The 20,128-nt window shown below is 47.9% G+C and overlaps 1 protein-coding gene across 1 annotated transcript in view; it reads left to right on the plus strand.

Annotated features, from left to right (window-relative positions):
• The window catches only part of DNAH2 (dynein axonemal heavy chain 2), a 2,945,517-nt gene that overhangs the window by 644,972 nt on the left and 2,280,417 nt on the right, over positions 1 to 20,128 (plus strand). The window contains exons 21-22 of the mRNA XM_085638712.1: positions 466 to 666; positions 3,753 to 3,909. Coding sequence (XP_085494838.1) covers positions 466 to 666; positions 3,753 to 3,909 — 358 coding nt within the window. The remainder of the gene's footprint in view (positions 1 to 465; positions 667 to 3,752; positions 3,910 to 20,128) is intronic.

Genomic DNA, 20,128 nt, shown 5'->3' on the forward strand with positions numbered 1-20,128 from the left:
GACACCATTATCTCAGGATGCGATATGAACTACATGTGGTAAATACCTCCTATTCAAAATGTTCAGCTTGAATGCATACAGCAAATTCTGCATGTTTTGCCTTTGTTACAGGTCTTTTCCTCTGCTAAAGTTTCAGCAGGTATGACCTACTTGAATCTGTCTGGGAACTCTGTGAGTGTGTGATAATTATCGCACAACACGTAATTCTGATCCCTGTGCAAACATCTGTTTGCACAGGGATTGGAATTTAGCCCTTAACTTGTAATGAGGGCCCTATTGTCTAATTCATGTAGCCATACTAAGAATGGTTGCAGCCAAGGCAGTCCCAGCCAGACCTGAGAAAAGCGGTACCAGCACTTCATGTTTTCTTACCAAATCACGATTGGCTGGCAGAGCAATAGAAAGCCCGCGCGATGCCTTCATATTCTTAACTTGTTGGATGTTGTTGGGTCTCTTTGAATATAGATATACAGAGGTGGCCAACAATGTGCAGAAGGAGGAGACCGTGCTGAACATCCAGTTTGTGCTTCTGGACTGCACCCATCTGAAGTTTTCTCTGGTGCAACACTGCAACGAGTGGCAGAACAAGTTCACCACCTTGCTGAGTGAGATGGCAGGCACTAAGCTGCAGGATCTTGATGTCTACTTGAAGCAGAGTGCTGAAAGGTGATGGTTAATTATTCCCAAGCTATTGAGTCTCCCATTTGAATTCCAGCATGCTTTATCATCTGATTCTGTGATACACATTCACAATGCCTTTGTAAATTATTTTCTGACTAGACCACACACCCTCCAAAAAGTACTAGATGGATGGATGTCTGTAGACAGCTGCAGGAATGTCTGCAGGGACGGAAAGTAAACAAAGGTTAAAGAGCTCTGTTTACTGTCTGTCGTTTACTCTCCTTGCCATATCCTTTAGCCCCTCAACAGTAAATAGGAAGCTGTTGATGGACTATGAGTAGCAAAAATGGTCAATCCTGTGATGTCATCGGGTTAAACAGTGTATCTAGTTGCTCTGCTACAACTGACATTTTTTGGAGAATCAGCATACATTATGCTCTCACTAGAGGGTCTGTCATGGTCCCAGCAAGGTTCTCCTGAGAATATTGGAAAAGACCATTCCTGAACAGTAGGAGAGGACCAGTGGGAGAATGTGTCTGAGGATGGCAAGAAGGAAAACAGCAAGCACATGGATGTCAATGCAGTCACATAAAGCGCAGCGCCGGTGCTTAGGGCAGAGAGAAGAGGATGCCTCACAGCTGAGAGGCAGTGTATAAAGAAAGAGGGGTAGGCAATACATCTATGAGCTACTAGCGTCAGGGGTTAGTGCACATTAGCACTTCTGTACATAATAGAAGTACTAGTATTATTTTCAGCACTACGTGTAGAACTGCTACCAGTAGTTGTAACAGCATAGGGATACCAGTAGCAGTAATAACAATATACGTGATAATAGTAGTAGTTCCAGTAGTAGTAGTGCTAAAGCCAGCAGTAGTACTTGTTTCATTCACACTAGATGTAATGCTTGCAGCAGTGTCACCTTTAGTAGTACTAACAGTTATTAGTGTAGTTGCTTATTTTTTAGTAGTAGTACTTGACGCTCCACTAGTAGAACTATCAGTTGCAACATGAATAGTAGTACTGAAATACAATTTGTAGCAGAAGTAATAAGACTAAATTCCACAGTGCTAGTGTTACTGATAGAGGCTACATAAACTTGATAAAAGATCCTCTGTTGCTCTTCATATTGAAAACAATTGTCATGTCTTCACCACTTATGATGGGTTCTGTCTACCACAAGAAGTAGTACAGTCAAAAATATTAAGAGGATGGATTGAAAAACACCGGGGTCAGACATAGGGACAATAAGGTGGAGAAAGCAAGGCACAGCTGATGACCATTAAAATCCTACATAGAAAGAGTTGGTAGGAAAATGGACAAGCTGAATAGACTGGCTGGGCATAACTTCTTTGACATTTTGTTTCTCAGTCTAAGGCTTGCCTTGCCAAATAATAGTGATAAATGATAAACAAAACCTCAATAGAGCCATCTTACTAAAGGGGACTATATCTAGAGCCTCCTCCCTCCCGTCTGATATTACACAACCTTCGCTATGAATCCAGTGGACTGGACTATGTGTAGTGTACATGCTGAATGTGGCTACAGGTGGCAAAGACTCTCCATATGTAAGAGACATCTTTATTGGTCAATTAGAGGAAATGTGACACAGTTATTTGTTTTTCTTTTTTGTTGTTACCTTTATTTATGCAACTTATTCTTGCAGATCGATATCTTGTCATTGCTGAAAACGTTGATGTCCATATTTGTCATATTCTATGCGCCTTTTAGGTGGCCTGTGAGGCATCTTCTTTGTTTTGGCTGTCAACAATAAAATTATATTGTGGAGAAAAAAAACAGAGCCATCTTATAAAAAAGGAGATATTGGAGATGGAACATGGCTGAAAGCTTAACCTCTGTTTTTGGGCTGGATAAGGGTTTGGTGAACCCACATAAATCAAAGGTGTTGCTCCATCTCATGCAGTTTCTGTGACATTTTCTGGTGTATCCATAATCTTTTTGAATGATATTAAAGGAGAATCTTATCCGATGGATGGTCTTTAGAAATTTCCAAAAGTAGCTTGACTAGTAAATGTGAGCTTAAAACAGCACTGTAAGAGGAAGGCAAGGGTGTACAGTCTGAAGTTGGATTCGGGGCTTTGAAATAGGTAGCAGTATATTAATTTCAATTGAGCCACATGTAGGCGATTCAGCAGCCATGTGACATTTTGATCCAGAATGTCAAAGAGTCAGTTAGCATTCTGACTTTAGGCTAAATTGTAGGCCAATAAGTGTCCATGATTATGAATAGCAATTTAAAATGTCTGTATAATACCTTAGTTTTAATTTGTTAGTACAGTTTTAAGTGAACCAAATGCAGAATCTGTATATTTGCCCATCCATGAAATGTAGGGGTGTGAAATAGGAAGCTATTTTATCTAGGGCAGTGGTTCTTAACCTTTAGACTACTGTGGACCCCCACTTAATCATTATTGGAACCAGAGGACCCAACTAAATCATTATTAGAATCTGGAGACCCCCACAGAGTTATTTCAAGAAGCCCAAGACCCACGGCCTAAGCATTTTCAATGATTTGCACCGCAAAACAATCCACAGAGGCCACTCATCGTTCATACTGTATTCTGTATGATAAAACTGCACTGGTCCCATGGATCAATCGGAGGATATTAACTTACTTTGTAGCCTCCAATTTCAAATTCCTTTACAGAATGTTTTTAAAATGTTCAATTGTAGATTTTGCCTCTTTATATACCATTTACCAATCTGTTAATATTATTTAATTTTCTAAGCAGTCGCAGATCCCCTCATGAACCCCCAGGTGTCCCCGTCCCACAGGTTGAGAGCCACTGATCTAGGGTGTTGATGAGGAAAACAGTACAGCAGCCCGGAGTCAGTGATTCACCTGCAGTTGCGATGAGAAGCGTGAAGCAGGATGAGGAGAGATTTTAGGTTATTTGAGACCAGAGTGTTCATCTGTATGTGTGGTTACTTTGTAACTAACACAGCACCAATTTGAAGGCTCCATGCACACACAAGGAAAAGATGTGCTGCGCTGATGCCAATAGAGGGAAGAACGGATAGCATCCTATTGATCTGGCCATGTTATCACCAGAATAATGACGAAAAATGCTGTGGTTTGTGATCTATAAGATATTTTGTGTTTTGGCTTTTAGGATCAGTCAGCCTCCACAGACCTTAGAAGAGCTGGGGACAAGCTTACGCCTCCATGAGACCCTACAGAACGAGATGTCAAAGATTGAAGCACAAATCCCACCAATTCATGAGCAGTTTGCAATCCTGGAAAAATACGAAGTAGCCATCAATGAAATAGTAAGTTCAGAATTCCGTGATCAGTAATACCCTTGTGGGGTTATATTAATACATGTACAGTTGAAGTGTTCGAATAATTAGGGCCACTGAAATTATGTGATTCCTATGCGTTTTTAGCATCATTATTCATTTAGCACATTTGCCACATAATTCTCCATCTTTTTCCTATTTTGTAGATTTAAAAAATGTTTCTAGGTTAAACATATCAAAGTTACAAAATAAAGGGCCATGTGATGCTGTGCAGGCTTTGCTGAGGTTATCGGTCACAATTAAATTGCCGATTGCTGGATTAAGGAATGAAACTTGTGCTAATGAGATGAGTCGTTTGCCCAAAAGACAATATGGTAATATGGAAAACACCAAAATAATACTGATACAGGATGTACCATATTATGAGGCATAAATTGCCGTTTTTGCTGAATAGTTTATTAATCCAACAAGATGTATGATTGGGAACGTCTGACCCTCTGTTTAAGGTCAGTAAAGTGAGCCGTGGGTTAGACTTCATCATCAAAGAGAAACAAGACCTGTGCTGTGGGGAACTGCTGAGCCTGTACTAAGGTGTGTTTGACCAGTGTTTGGGCTGAATGAGACATCACTAATATGCTTAAGAACAGTGATGCAATACAACTCAAAACAGAAAAAGCAAGAATTCTGATCATTAAATACATTGTGCACTTTCATCCACAATGTGATAAATACACTTAAGTGTTCTCTCTGACTATGTTCTGCCATTTCACATAGACAAGCTCTGCACCTCTTAGTAATGCACCTCTTAGTAATGCACTCATTGCTTTTAGCAAATGTATCTCAAACATGGCACTGAGAGCGACTTGGTTATACCACTCACTAAAAATAGAGCAATGTAGGGCCTTTCACCTCTTAATAAGGATGAATTCCAAAAATACCACATAGTCCACCTTAGACAACCAAAATTTGTATTTTATGGCTCAACTTCATGTCTACTTTAGTTGTTTCTTGCAACAACCTAGTGATTGATAACCAAACTCCAAGAGCTTCAAACGATGTGCGTTTTCGGGTTTAAACACTAGCCTCACTTCCAAAGCATAAATCATGGATTCAGCTAATCATGTGTGTAACATAGCCTAAAAGTAGTGAAGTGTATTGATTGTATTTAATTGTGACCCTACAAAAGTGAACGGATTTTGCTGAACAGTTTCCTAAGTACTTCATTCGAGATAAAGAAACCTACAGCCCTCCAGTCCCTTCTCCTTCCCTGTATGCTCATAGCTTGGCCACCTTGTTCAAAATAAAGTAAATTCCTTTTTTCGTGTATTTCTTTTCTTTCCTTTTTCCCCTTCTCCGTTTCTTCTGGCCCTGACCCTCTCTATTCTCTATTATTTCATTTCCTCTGTTTCTTCAGCTGTTACTACCGGTTAACTTAAGGTTCTTCACAATCTCTCTGGCTTCTTCCACTTGAGTAAAGACTTTAAAGGTGCCCCTCCAATTTATCTTTCTGTTGCTGATGGTGACCAAAGATACTTGAATGGCCAACTGCCTAAATGCGGACTTACGCTTCCTTATTTACTTTATATGCGTACTATAGTTTTGAAAGCTAAATAATGAAACACTGAAAATGCAAAACCAAGTATAATTCCAAACCACTTTTTTCACTAGCAGCATTCAAAATTGTTTTGCTGGACTAAAACATCTTGAAAATATTCTGCTATGATGTAACATTGAGTAGTTTCTTTTGGAACAGAGAAGGAGGCCCATGCTCTAGCAATAGTCTGCTTTCATTCTTTGTCCCATCCTCGACTGTTAACACATGCTGGTAAAAGAAACCACCTAGCTATGTAATCATGCTTTCAACACATCCCAACCCTTGCTCCATCCATTCTAACCCTTCCAGAACCCCAACCGTGTGAAAATGCAAATCTACGGATTTATGCTGTAAAATCTGACATGTGACACCTTCCTTGGCACTGATAGTTAGCAATGTCCTCCCAAGTGGAAATGTGCTCTTCTTTACCAAAACAGGCCTCTCGCGTGGTTGCCTATGTGTTTAGCGGGATGAATCATAACTGAGTAGGAAGTCTGACCTGAAGAAATCAGTACACGTGCTCCCAAGAATAAAAAACTAAGCAGGATGTTTACAAGGTTAGGACTCGTACAAGCAAAACGTCGAATCCCACCCCACCCCACTGCAAACGAAGGCATGGATGAGCGATATCTGTGAATGGGCAACTTCAGAGGCAGTTCGAATGAAACAGATCAGACGGGATGATAAACTGGAGGATGACTTGCGAGCCTGGGCAACAATGTTAGTGGACATGAGGGCTTCACAAACACGCATGATACCTAACTGACCAGAACCGGACAAAGGAATTGACCCCCAGATCCCAAACAAGAAGGAGACCAGCAGAAGGACAGGACGTGAGATAATACACGATTGGCACTACTGGCAAAATCCGGCAGGTAGTAACACTAGCACTCTGACACAGAAAAGGGAGGGGAGGGAGGGGTAGTTGGGGAGTTTAAAAGGTACTTGGCATGAGAGTCATTGGTTAAGTGTATTGCATAATTTATGAAAAGGTTAAACAGGTTTGGTTGAGGTTACCTGCTCATAAAAGATGTGGACAGGGAAGGGGATAACCACCCAATATCATGATACCTCAAGTATGTAATCAGGCTCAACAATACATGTATATATCTATAAAGGCCAATAAAGATATATATATTTTTTAAACTGAGCAGGAATTCTGATTTGTTTCAGTTTCAATAACTTCTTTAACAATTATCTTTAATGATGTCTTCATTAAAAGAGCTGAACTCTTAGGAGAGGAACAGTGGATTAAGCCAGCCTAGTCTTGAGTCCCTTTCTTAGTAAATGCAGCTCTCGGACACTTCCTATGTAGTGGCATTGTGCTGGACTCATCCAAGTCAGTAGTTCCAGGGAGTCAGTGAAATGGTTCAGAGAGCTAAACCAGGACCCTCTCTCTACCAAATAAGTGGCATAATACAAGGCCAGTATATTCCTGGACCCGGCAGCTACTCTCATTTTCTCCACAATCATTTCCTTTGACCTTTCTCAGGATAGCATCTTTCTGTATTTCAGGGACGGTACCCTCTTCTCTACCATCAGACTGGCCTGATTCCTTGGGGAGCAGGTTCAGAATGATAGTTATTCCTATCTGAAAGAAACACGCTAGTTAGATTCCTCACCTTAGAATATCCCCAGGCGTCAGGCTGGATCCGGAAAGATTATTCGTCAGCAATACCCTTGCGCGTCGCTAGGCGTTGTCTGCGGCTCCGCGTCCTTCATCGGTGTCGTGGGCCAGGATGACGTCGTCGGAGTACTTAGACGCCGCCCTCGTGCACTGACGTCAGTTCTTCTTTTTTCCGCGCCAGACAGCGCCGATCTGGGAAGAGCATACCCTTTTAGTCATTATTTGACTAAACTTTTTGGACTCTTTTGGTCTATTCTCGTCGACTCGACTCTGGTGCCGGTAGGATTCCTGGTTTTAAACCTTGTGACTCCTGTCACCGACTGATGTCGGTTACGGACCATCACTGCCGGTGCCTCTACTGCCTTGGGGCCGACCACGATGCTGAGTCGTGCCTCGATTGCCGGGCCTTGACTTCGAAGGCTAGGCGGGAGCGGTCCCGCAAGCTACTCGAGCTCCGGCAGTCGGCTCCGCGCCATTCACGGTCCCGGTTGAGGAGGAGGTCGAGGGACCGGTCGTGGAGCCGCAGCCATCACCACTCATCTGGTTCCAAGTCTTCGGGTAAGTCGAAGCATAGTAAGTAGTCCAAGAGGCGACATCGCTCTTCGGGCTCCCCTCACCGGTCGCGCGACTCGGCTGAGGGTTCGGGTGGTACCACCCACGTGGCTCCGTCGGAGCCGCAGGAGTCACGTCTGTCCCCATACCCGCCGGTCCCTGGGACTGACACGACTCTGGCGGAGATCAGTGCCTTCCTCTCGGCCATGAGAGGCCTGGCTCCGCAGTCGACGCCTGCCGGCGCACCTTCGGGCCCCGCGGGCTCGACTGGGAGGACTATCGAGCCGGCGGCTCCGGCCCCGGCACCGTCGTCGACTCCGGTCCCGACGCCGCAGGTCCCCGCGGGATCCAGGCCTGGATCCCAGTCGGCGCCGGTTGACCTCACGACACCTCCGCCGGCGCCGACTCCGGTGCCACCACCGGCGCCGCCTTCGGACGACGCCGTTCCCCGGTTCAGTCCCGGTCCGGGCCCGGGGTCGGAGCGGCGCCGCACCCAACGCCGATGGGTGGCAATTTCATCTTCAGCCCCGCTCCGATCATTCCACCTGTCTACCAGGAATCGGTTGACTGTGACGACTGGGAGGAGTCTGATGACCCTCTGGCCCGGTAGGGCCAGTTATCACAGGACTTGGCAGACGAGCTGGGGGATGCCAGTGGTCTTGACTCCTCCCCTGACACTGGCTTCATCTCTCCTCCGACCGTGGCTTCGGAGGAAGGTGCTGCATTTTTAGTGGTGCTGCGCAAGGCGGCCGAAGCCCTTGGGCTGGACTACCTGCTGTGGCCGTGAGGACTAACCTCCTCACAGAATTGCTCCAACCATCAGCAAGCTCCTCGGAGCCTCTGCTGCAGTTTAATGACGCACTAGTGGACCTTCTGAAGGGCGCCTGGTCCAAGCCCTCCACAGTACCTCCTGTGGACCGGAACGTGGCCCGGCGCCACCACCCTGCACCCGGCGACCCCAGGTTTCTGTCTATGCACCCCACGCCCGAGAGCCTGGTTATCCAGGCCTCTACTTCCCAGACCTCCTTCCCGTCTGCTCCCCCGGATCGGGAATCCAAGAGACTAGAACAGTTTGGTAAGAAGCTGTTCTCCTCCCTTAGTTTGGGATTGCGGTCTATTAACACCGCTTGTCTCTTGGACCGTTACTCCCACTCCCTGTCGGATACGATGGAGGACGTGCTGCCCAAGTGTCCGGAGGAGGCCCGGACACGGCTCGCCCAGGCTCTTGCCGAGGGGCGGGATGCAGCGCGGCATGCAATCCGATGTGGACTGGACACTACGGACTCACTGGGTAGGGCAATGTCTACCACGGTGGCGCTACGTCCACAAGTTTTTCTGGGGATGTCCAGAGCACCCTCATGGACATGCCCTTCGATGGCAGTCGCCTTTTTGGCAACAAAATGGATAGTGCGCTGGAGCGCTTTAAGGATTCCAGGGCTACGGCCAAGTCATTGGGCCTCTTGGCCCCGTGCCCGCCAACGTCCGCTTTTCACCCCTGTCGTGGCCAAGAAAGGGGCGCCCCCTCACATCCACCTAGCAACAGGCCGCAGAACCAACCTCCATGCGGTCTCGGACGTGGATTCCGCCGAGGCGGTACAGGGGGACAACGTGCCGGTCCGTCCACATCTACCCCAGCAGCAACCGCCTCACAGCCCTCCTAGTCCATGCTTTCAGGCCCATTCCACGCCAGTGGGAGGCAGAGTTCGCCATCACCTGCTCCACTGGCGTTCCATCACGTCGGACAGGTGGGTGCTGAGGGCGATCCGGCTTGCACTGAAGATATTCCTTCCCTCTGTCCGGGGAAGTGTAGTGCAGGTGTTCACGGACAACACCACCGCCATGCGGTATTGCAACAAATAAGGCGGGGTGGGGTCGTAGACCCTCTGTCAGGAGGCTCTGCGCCTCTGGACATGGCTGGAACATCAGGGCATCACCCTGGTGGTTCAACATCTGGCGGGCTCTCTGAACGCCAGAGCAGACAAACCCAGCCGCTGGTGCCTGATGGATCACGAATGGTGTCTAAACTCGGACGTGGCGCAAGGCCTCTTTCGGCAGTGGGGAGAGCCTTGGTTAGATCTATTCGCCACCGAAGAGAACTCGCAATGTCAGCAGTTCTGCGCGTTGGAGTTTCCAAGGCGGCACCCGCTCGGGGACGCCTTTCGTCGCGAGTGGAGTTGCGGTCTATTGTACGCCTTTCCGCCTATACCACTTCTGCTCAGAGTGCTGAAGAAGATCAGGCACGACCGGGCCCAAGTCATATTGGTGGCTCCGGATTGGGCACCTAGGTTCTGGTATCCCGAGCTACTCAGTCTGTCAATCGATCCCCCAATACGACTGCCTCTTCAGGAGGACCTTCTGTCGCAGCAGCAGGGGACGGTCCTCCACCCGAACCTGGCCAGCCTCCACCTCCATGCGTGAAGACTGAGCGGCGACAGTTGATGCCATTTGACTTGCCTCCTGAAGTCTGTGATGTGATTCTGGCAGCCAGGCATCCCTCCACAAAATCGGTATACGCCTGCAGGTGGAACAAATTTGTGGCATGGTGCACAGCAAAGGCTGTGGATCCCCTTTCAGCCCCTCTTTCTGAGGTTCTCCTCTTTCTTCTTTCTTTGGCCCAGCAGGGCTCTGCTCTGGGCACCCTAAAAGGTTATCTTTCTGCTATTTCTGCTTTCTTACGGCTTCCAGATCAGCCTTCTCTTTTCAAATCCCCTGTTGTTTCTCTCTTCTTTAAGGGCATTACTCACATGTTTCCTCCTGTCCCTTTCATAATGCCTCTGTGGGATTTGAATCTGGTCTTGACGTTTCTGATGTGCGCTCCCTTTGAGCCACTTCATAATTGTCCCCTTCATCACTTGACGCTTAAGACTGCTTTCCTGGTAGCCATCACTTCTGCTAGAAGGGTGAGTGAGCTCCAGGCTCTCTCTTCTAAGCCTCCTTTTCTTTCTGTCCACCCGGACAAAGTTGTTCTCAGGACTCGTCCTTCCTTTCTCCCTAAGGTGGTAACTGCCTTTCACATCGGGCAGTCTGTTACGTTGCCCACCTTCTTTCCGCCTCCGCATCCTTCGAAAGAGGAAGAGAGGCTCCACCGTCGGGACCCAAAACGGGTGCTGTCCTTTTATTTGGACCGCACCAAGAAGTTCCGGGTGGATGACCAACTCTTTGTTGGCTACGTGGGCACTAAGAAGGGACGAGCGGTGCACAAGCGGACCATCTCTCGGTGGGTCGTGTTGTGTATCAAAGCTTGTTACTCCTTGGCTAAAAAGGAACCTCCTGTAGGGCTGAGGGCCCATTCCACTCTGGCCACAGCGGCGACAACTGCCCTGGGCCGGGGAGTCCCCTTGCAGGACATCTGTCAGGCAGCAAAGTGGGCCTCGCTGCACACGTTTGCTAAACATTATTGCCTGGACAGCCAAGTCCGGAGAGACGGATTCTTTGGCCGTTCTGTTCTCCAGGACTTTCTGGTGTGATCTTGGTTAGCAGACCCACCACCGGGGTTGGTATTGCTGAGGTATCTATTCTAAGGTGAGGAATCTAACTAACGTGTTTCTTTCAGATGAATAAGCTACTTACCTTCGGTAACGATATATCTGTAAGAAACATTAGTTAGTTAGATTCCTCACCGACCCACCCATCCTCCCCGTTCTGCGAACCGAGATCTAGGGTTGAGGTTATCCCTTTCAGGGTCCTAGAATTTTTTGCCACCAGTGTCGGTCTCTTGCATGGCTCTGCGTTCCTGGCGCGGAAAGCTATGTACAAGAACTGAGGTCAGCGCGCGAGGGCGGCGTCTAAGTACTCCGACGACGTCATCCCGGCGCACGACGCCGACGACGGACGTGGAGCCGCAGACGACGCCAAGCGACGCGCAAGGGTATTGCTGACGAAAAATCTTTCTGGATCCAGCCTGACGCCTGGGGATATTCTAAGGTGAGGAATCTAACTAACTAATGTTTCTTACAGATATATCGTTACCGAAGGTAAGTAACTTGTTCTTTAGTAATAATTTCAGGCTTGCCCCTTTTTCTGCAACCATCTTTCTCTCTCTCTCACTCAGAAATCCTGTTGGGGTGGAGTAGTTCAGTAGGTTCACTTTTGTTTTGGTTGGACTACCTCGTTTATCTCATTTGATTATCCCCTGGTATCAGTCAATCAGAGATAAATTCTTTGGAAGGTTTCCAAACCTTTTTCTGAACCAAAAGGGTTGAGGGCAGGGCTTGTCTGATCCTGGCTTTGGGTGTTCCCAGCCATAGGCACCAGCCCACCAGTCATTCTGGTATGCGTTCTTTGTTCCCAATCTTGGATGCCTGCATCCTTCAGGGTTCATGGGTAGATGCCTCAGAAATTGCACCATCCCTATAACTCTAATTTTGGAATATTTTGGGGTTGTGCTTGCCACTTCAGTGAAAGGTTGTTTATCCATGCATACTATAGTCACATTTCCTGTGAAATAAAAGAGAACTCACTAGTCCCTCTCTTATCTTAATTATATCTTTCTCTCCTTTGGATTCTTTAGCTTGCATGAGTACCTGGACTTGCTCTAGGTAGCCTTTCCTCTGTTAGGGGATAATGAATTTCACTGCAGATGGAGGACCCCAGCAGCCCTTAGCTCAGAATCTCCTGGCTTAGGCATCTTGAGACTTGCTAGCGGCGTCTCCCGTAACCTCTGGGTTAGCAGTGCTTTATGATACACCATGTTTTGCTTCCAGACTTTGAAAATCAACTTCCCCTAGTATTAAAGGGACCTGTTTTATTTTCTACTCACTCAACCCTCTTCTGTGAGTGACTGCTTCATGAAACGCAGGCCACTTGAAAAAGGATTCTCACTTTAGTCTACAAATAAGAACCACTCACAAAATGTGTAAAAGAGCTATGACACCTTTCTCTGGCGGAACAGTACATAGTATCTGGAATATTTAAAAAATGCTTAGCAAGAGTTCAACAACACCATTCAGCGTTCAAAGTTCAGTCAGCTCATTGACAGTGGGAGGAGGTAATTAAACGTGCTTTGGCTAGAGGCATGACTTACTGCCAAAGAAGGCAGACGCAGCTTGAGTGAATTCACCTCGTGTCCTGTTTCTGTACGTTAAAATCTCACTTCTCACCTAGCCCCTGACCCTGTGACTTCAAGGACATGACCGCAAAGCTGGGGTAATTGTGAACTGGTGCCTAGATCGTGATGTGGCCCTCGGAGGACTTTATGGATGCCTCACGGCCTGACTAGGCTTGTGGCCTGGTATGGAGGAGGAGATTCAGGGAGAGATTTCTGCGTTCCAGAGGCCACAGAGTGTGTTTGGGGCTCCCTGGCCCACTGAGCATATGTCAATCCCTGTGGTGGATGCAGGGTCTATCCCCTCCTCTTTCGTATCCTGATCGTTGGACCTTCAGGGACTCTCACAGGGACTGTCGCCAGTGCCCAGTGACTTACAGCTGTTTGCAGCCCCTTGGGAGGAATCCATGAGCCGCCTTAATTCCACCTGGAGTTTCAGGATGGAGATGGCGCAGGGAGAAATGATGAAACTCTTGTCACCTTGTCCCTGACATTGCTGAACTCTAGCAGGAGTAGCCTTGCCACATATGTGAGCTGTGTCGCAAGCCGGGAGGAAGGTGCATATTTCAAGACGTGAACCCACTCTGCCCCCACTGATTGTACCCTGGACCATTTGCCACAGATGCAGAGGCTCGTACTGTGTAGTGAGGCCAGTGGAGATCGACATGCAGTGGGGCAGAAACAACAGACTGACCTGGACAGATGATGGGTAGGAGACAAAATGCTGTCTCAGGGAGTGCACTGGAGACCCCAGGATGTTGCAGATTCCGCATATCCGGCTTATGATTAGATGTGGCATTAGCCGTATGCCTCCCTTCAGCTCATAACCGTGGATTCTTCTCCCTGAGTGGCTCCTCTTGACTGGCAGCTGGAGTACCTCAGTGTGCTCAACTGGGATTAGTATTTGTCTGCTCGTGCTGCCTCCAGTCGATTTCCCTGCTCAGATGGCTGGTGAGTCAGTGGGACACACTGAAGACTTGGACTTGTAGGTCGTGCCGACTGTCTTGGGTCCTCGAAAAGTTCCTCATGGATGGGACTTTCATTGCTTCTTTGATCGGAAATGGCTAAAGACAAAAACCCGCAAGCCATCAAGCAAGGCATCATAGACCGATATGCCCACGTTGGAAGGGTGGACCAAGTAGAATTGTTAAATACAATCAGCACTGCACTCTTGCAGCTTGCTCTGGCTTTAAGCATCACCCTGGAGACAGCTACAATCATGTTGACTATCATTTCTTCCAGAGAAGCCCTTGAGGCCAAAGTTGGTGCAGTGGGCTCTGATGTCACTTTGCTAAAGCGGGTCCTTGGGCAGGCGATTGACAGAATCATGAAGGCTGAGGACAGGGTGTTGGATGTAAAAAAAACCCTACTGCAGTGTCTAATCTCCCTGTGACGTTCAGGGGACTAGAGGCATGGGTGTTAAATGCAGAGAGACTTGCCCACAGAAACAAATGAAGGTTTGTGGTATTTCTGGAGAACTGGGAGAGTGCCCCTCGTGAGATATTCATAGAAAAGGGGCTGCTGACGTTGATACCTAGTGGAAGACTCTCCACATGCATTATAATTAAATATGCAAGTAGGGTGCTTCTGCAAAGGCCCCCGCCAGGCGGGCCCCACCGCAACCCCGTATTATGGTTGCCCATGATTGCTCATTTTATTAACTATAGGGACAGATATGACATTGTCCACCTTGGTCGAGGTCAAGGTATGACAGCCTACGAATCACGACAAATCATGATCCTCCCGGTTTACACAAAACTAGTTCAGCAAAAACCAAAATCTTTTGAGGATGCTAAAAGGAAATTTGGAGCTATGAACATTTGTCACTTGCTCCTTTGCCCCTCCAATCTAAAAATCATGCTCCAGTACCAAATATTCTTCTTTGGGTGGAGGAAAGACATGATGCTAGGCCATATAAACATTTGCCTTTTGATAACAATTTGACGCACACCATTGAAACTCTGTAGTTAAGATTCTCAACCACTGTCATATTAGGAATCAATCTCGATTGATGGTGTGCAGAGCTCCTCATACCCCACCTCAACTTAATCCAGAGTGAAAGAGGACTATGCGAGACCTGGCACACATAACCAGGAGAGTGTTCTCTTAACCACTGACATGCCTGGTGGCCCTTTTCTTTTGGCAGTAACACTCCCCTTGTTGGAGCAAATCTTGTCATCATTCACAAAACACAATGTTTTAATAGGGTCAGATAAAGGGGATGGGTTGGCAGTGTAGTGGGGCATGCATCATTGGCCCCTACATAGTGAACCCCCTTGGAATAAGTATTTACTTTGCTCCTGTGTTATATTGGGGACAGTGGGCTATGCATCAGTGAGACCTGGTAGTTCTTCTGTCCAGTTGGCGGTGGTCTATCATCTATCCACCAACAGTGCTTCATGTTCTTGAAGTGTTGGATGGTGCAGGCGTTTGGCTTTAATGGAAAAACGTTTGTGACATCACTTTGTTAGCTCATTACACATTGCAGCGCACTAAACATGTTCTTGTACTGCTACATACCCTTGCCTTCTCCCCTATGGCTGAGCACAACCTAGTATTTTATGAAAGACAGTTACCTATTCTCACCTGGAACATAAATGGTCTTCTTGACAAAATTAAAAGGGGAATGTTCCTTGCAGCAGAAAAAAACCTTAAATCAGGCATCTCATTTCTGCACGTAAACCATTTTGGCTCACAGGTATTCCACATGGGTTCCACTACATGGGAAGCCACTGTCCCTTAATTACCATATGCGTGCTTTCCCCTCCACCCCCTGTCCCCAGCTCTCTCACAGCGGCTTTTATGGAGTCTTTTGGCGCAAATTCCCCTAAGGCCATTGTTCTTGGAGGGAGACTTGAATGGGGTGGATCCGAGACACTTTGGGAGGTGTGTTCCTCCAGTAGAGCCCTTCCAAATGTGCAAAATTTCTAGCACGGTCACTGGAATGGCTGTTGGCTGAAATAGTTGTAATACATTATCCAGGCCAACATCCGCCCCCCTGAAGCTATTATGCTCACCGACTGCCAGATGCTCCACTTATTGTCGGTATCCTTCTTAAGTGTTGAAGTTAAAATGCTATCCAAAACCCTGGCAGACCAATTATTGAAGATGATGTGCTGATTACCCCAGTATTGGAACTTTCATAGATTCTCATGCTTTGTATCATTCCCCGTCGTCGGAATGGGAGCCTCGGTAACAAAAATATATATATATATACATATGTATAACCATAGAAACAAAAGAGAAAAATAGGCCTAGGCCTCATCTCATTTTGTAGTATATCACCCTCTTTGTGTAAAAGAGCCCAAACTTTTGCCAGGGCCAATCAGCACAGCCTCACCCTCTGGAACCTTCCTGAGAGAGCTCAGAGCCTCAGATTTTTCTACCGCACGTTGTGCTAGGGAGTCTCCACTGAGCTCTGCTCAGTTTTTCACAGAGTTAGTTTTGGATGCCGCCAAGGCTGGTTGAAGGCGACTTGGTTTCGCCAGGAGGTCCAGAATAAGATCTTGGACCTCCCCTTTGACGGAGAGATGCTTTTTGGAAAGCATGTGGATGACGCCCTCCAAGGCATTAAAAAGGACACCGATACAGCTAAGTCCTTAGGCTCTTTGACCTACCGCAAGGTGCCATTTAAGGGGGCACGTGGTCGGGGGTTTTCTAACTACAGAGGAAACCAACGACAGTATTCCTCTCAATCTGGACAGTCCTATAAAGGACAATATTCCAGCCAGCGCCAAGGACAGTCGGCGTCTTTCTCTCGGCAGTCCCAGAGAGGACGTCAGAATCGTCAGGGACGAGACAACGCCAAGAGGCAATAGCGGCCTCCTGGCTCTGGCTACTGTTCCTCCCCTGCCACAAACACCGGTCGGGGGCAGGATATCTTTTTGTCTGGACAGCTGGGTGCGTTTAACATCAGACCGGTGGGTCTTGAACATAGTTCAGAGTGGCCATACGTTGGAGTTCCAAGATCTTCCTCCAACAAGAGCTCCAGACGCCCGTGCAACGAAACATCTCCGACTATTACATCTCGAAGCCCACCAGCTTTTCATCAAGGGGGCGATAGAGCCCGTGCCACTTTCACAAAGGGGCAAGGGGTTTTATTCCAGGTTCTTCCTGGTTCGGAAGACGGAGGAGGCATGGCGTCCTATACTAGACCTCAGGGAGCTCAACACCTATCTCATCAAGCTCTCTTTCAGGATGGTCACACTCCAGGATATTCTAAGGCTGCTCAATCCGGGAGATTTTTTGGCATCCCTGGATTTAGAGGATGCTTACTTTCATGTTCCGATCCACCCAGCTCACAGGCAATATCTACGCTTCACAGTAGGCAAGAGCCATTTCCAGTTCAAGGTGCTCCCGTTTGGCCTTCGGTCGGCACCCCGCATTTTCACGAAGATGCTGGCACCAGTCGCTGCTTTTCTGAGGAAGCAGTCCTTGGAAGTGTTCCCGTACTTGGACGACTGGCTCATCAAGGCTCCGTCGTTCAGGGCAACGTCTCAGGCTGTGTCAACTTGCATAAGATTGTTCGCCCATTTGGGTCTTCAGCTCAATGTGTCCAAGTCGGAACTGATACCCTCCAGGTCACGGAAGTTCCTTGGGGCAATTCTGGACACGAGACGATGCACGGCTCGTCCGTCAGAGGAGCGTCAGGGCAAACTGGCCGCTTCCGCTCGTCTACTACTGCACAAGAGACATGTATCGGTTCGTCAGTACAAGTCCTTGCTCGGATCAATCTCATCCTGCATACCTTTGATACCGCATTGCAGGCTACATATGCGTCCTCTACAGGAGGAGCTGGACAAACAGTGGCGTCAGGCAGAAGGATCGTTCAACGACAAAGTATGGATAACACCTGCCATGCGCACGGCTTGCGAATGGTGGCTGGTGAAGGAAAACATCGCAGGAGGATTAACGTTCCGAGTCCCTCCTTCTCCTATGGTGGTGACCACGGATGCTTCCCTAGAAGGGTGGGGAGCTGTCCTCCAGGAGCTTCAGGTCAGCGGTCACTGGAGTCCAGCAGACAGACTGCGCCACATCAATCTTTTGGAGCTGAGGGCCATTCACTTAGCCTTGCTGGCGTTCCTCCCCAGACTTCAGGACCGTGCAGTGCTGGTCCGGACAGACAACACTACGGCCATGCACTATATAAACAAGCAAGGGGGAACGAGATCACGGACGCTGTCCAAAGAAGCTCAGGTGATCTGGGAATTTGCCATCTCTCACGGGATCACTCTGCGAGCCGAGCACCTGGCGGGGTGTCTCAACATCACAGCGGATGCTCTAAGTCGGCAGACGAAGGTGACACACGAGTGGGAGCTGGATCAGGCCACTCTGGAGGCAGTGTTCAAGAAATGGGGTACTCCGACCATAGACCTCTTTGCGACCCCGGAGAACGCCAAGTGCCGGTTTTACGCAAGCAAGGTTCCCCAGCGAGGGTCTCTGGGGAATGCCCTTTCGATTGCTTGGTTCGGCGCATTTTGCTATGCCTTTCCTCCGATTCCCCTCATTCCTCGAGTTCTCAGGAAGGTCAGGGCAGAACCATGCAAAATGATCCTCATTGCTCCAGCATGGGCGCGGCAGTTCTGGTACTCGGAACTCCTACTGCTCTCCCAAGATCGCCAGATTCGCTTGCCACCGATTCCATCTCTGTTATCGAGAAATCAGGGGCAAGTCCTCCATCCGGATCCGGAGTCACTTCACTTGTCAGCGTGGCTCCTGAGCACAGAGAATTCCGCCATCTGAATCTGTCTAAGGAATGCAGGGATGTTCTATCTCAGGCGCGGGCACCAAGCACTAATAAGACCTACAGGGCAAAGTGGAAGAGATTTTGCCTTTGGTGCCAGAGGAATAAACTCCATCCTTACAAATCCCGGCCACATCAGATTCTGCCCTACATCCTGTCTCTGGCTAAATCAGGTCTGGCGCACTCTTCGATCAAGGTGCATCTGGCTGCCTTATCCCTCTTTCGACGGAAGACATCGGGACCATCTCTATGGTCTGCAAGAATTGTTAAGCAGTTCCTTAAGGGGTTATTTCGGATGTATCCTCCGGTCCGGCCACCTCCGCCTATCTGGCAGCTTAACCTGGTACTGGCTCAACTGATGAAAGCGCCCTTTGAGCCGATTCACAAAGCGGACTTGAAGTTCCTATCTTGGAAACTGGCCCTTCTCCTAGCATTGACTTCGGCTAGGAGAGTTAGTGAACTCCAGGCTCTCTCTATAGTGGAGCCTTTTCTACAGTTCAAGAGGGATGTCATGATTTTGAGAACCAACCCAAAATTCATCCCGAAGGTGCCTTCGGAGTTTCATTTGAATGAACCCTTAATTTTGAACTCCTTTTTTCCGCGTCCTTCCACTCAAGCGGAACGAACATTGCATTCTTTGGATGTCCAAAGATGCCTGAAATTCTATCTGGAGCGCACACGCTCTTTCAGAAAGTCTACTCAACTATTTATCGCCTACAGTGCACCACGGAAGGGGTTACCGCTCGCCAAGAGTGGCATTTCCCGCTGGATCTCCAGTGCAATTCAGTACTGTCATCAGGCTGCGGGCAAACCTTTGGATAAAAGGGCCCGGGCGCATTCTACGAGAGCGATGGCGTCTTCAGTGGCTCTCTTTGCTGGAGTGGCGATTAAGGACATCTGCAGGGCAGCAACGTGGAGCAGTGTACACACCTTCACGAAGCACTACTGCCTGGAATCGGTGGGACGAGCTGACGCTGCGGTTGGTCAAGCAGTCCTCCGGAATCTTTTTCAATGAGAGGTGAGCTTTCCCTACAATCCCTCCATCCTGGTAAGCACATTTGGTTTCAGTAATGGTTGTTTTATCATGTGCACTGAGATGATTTTGTAAAGCCATGTAATTACCGAAATGTGCTTGTCGTGATCTACTGCTTGCTATTCTGATACAAAGCATGAGAATCTATGAAAGTTCCAATACTGGGGTAAGAAAACAAGTTACTTACCTGTAACTTTGGTTCCCCAGTATTGGTAACTTTCATAGATTCTCATGCGCCCACCCACCTCCCCTGGGAAAGCTCTGCCGGTTTACTAAGGTAGTGGCTGTTGGCACAACGGCTACGAAAATCTGAGGCTCTGAGCTCTCTCAGGAAGGTTCCAGAGGGTGAGGCTGTGCTGATTGGCCCTGGCAAAAGTTTGGGCTCTTTTACACAAAGAGGGTGATATACTACAAAATGAGATGAGGCCTAGGCCTATTTTTCTCTTTTGTTTCTATGGTTATACATATGTATATATATATATATATTTTTGTTACCGAGGCTCCCATTCCGGCGACGGGGAATGATACAAAGCATGAGAATCTATGAAAGTTACCAATACTGGGGAACCAAAGTTACAGGTAAGTAACTTGTTTTCTTGTCACTAGACACGTATTAGACATAATCATTACGCCTTGACTCTTGTGGACAGATTAGA

The sequence above is a fragment of the Triturus cristatus genome, chromosome 12, assembly GCF_964204655.1.
Source record: "Triturus cristatus chromosome 12, aTriCri1.1, whole genome shotgun sequence".
NCBI classification, from domain to species: Eukaryota; Metazoa; Chordata; class Amphibia; order Caudata; family Salamandridae; genus Triturus; species Triturus cristatus.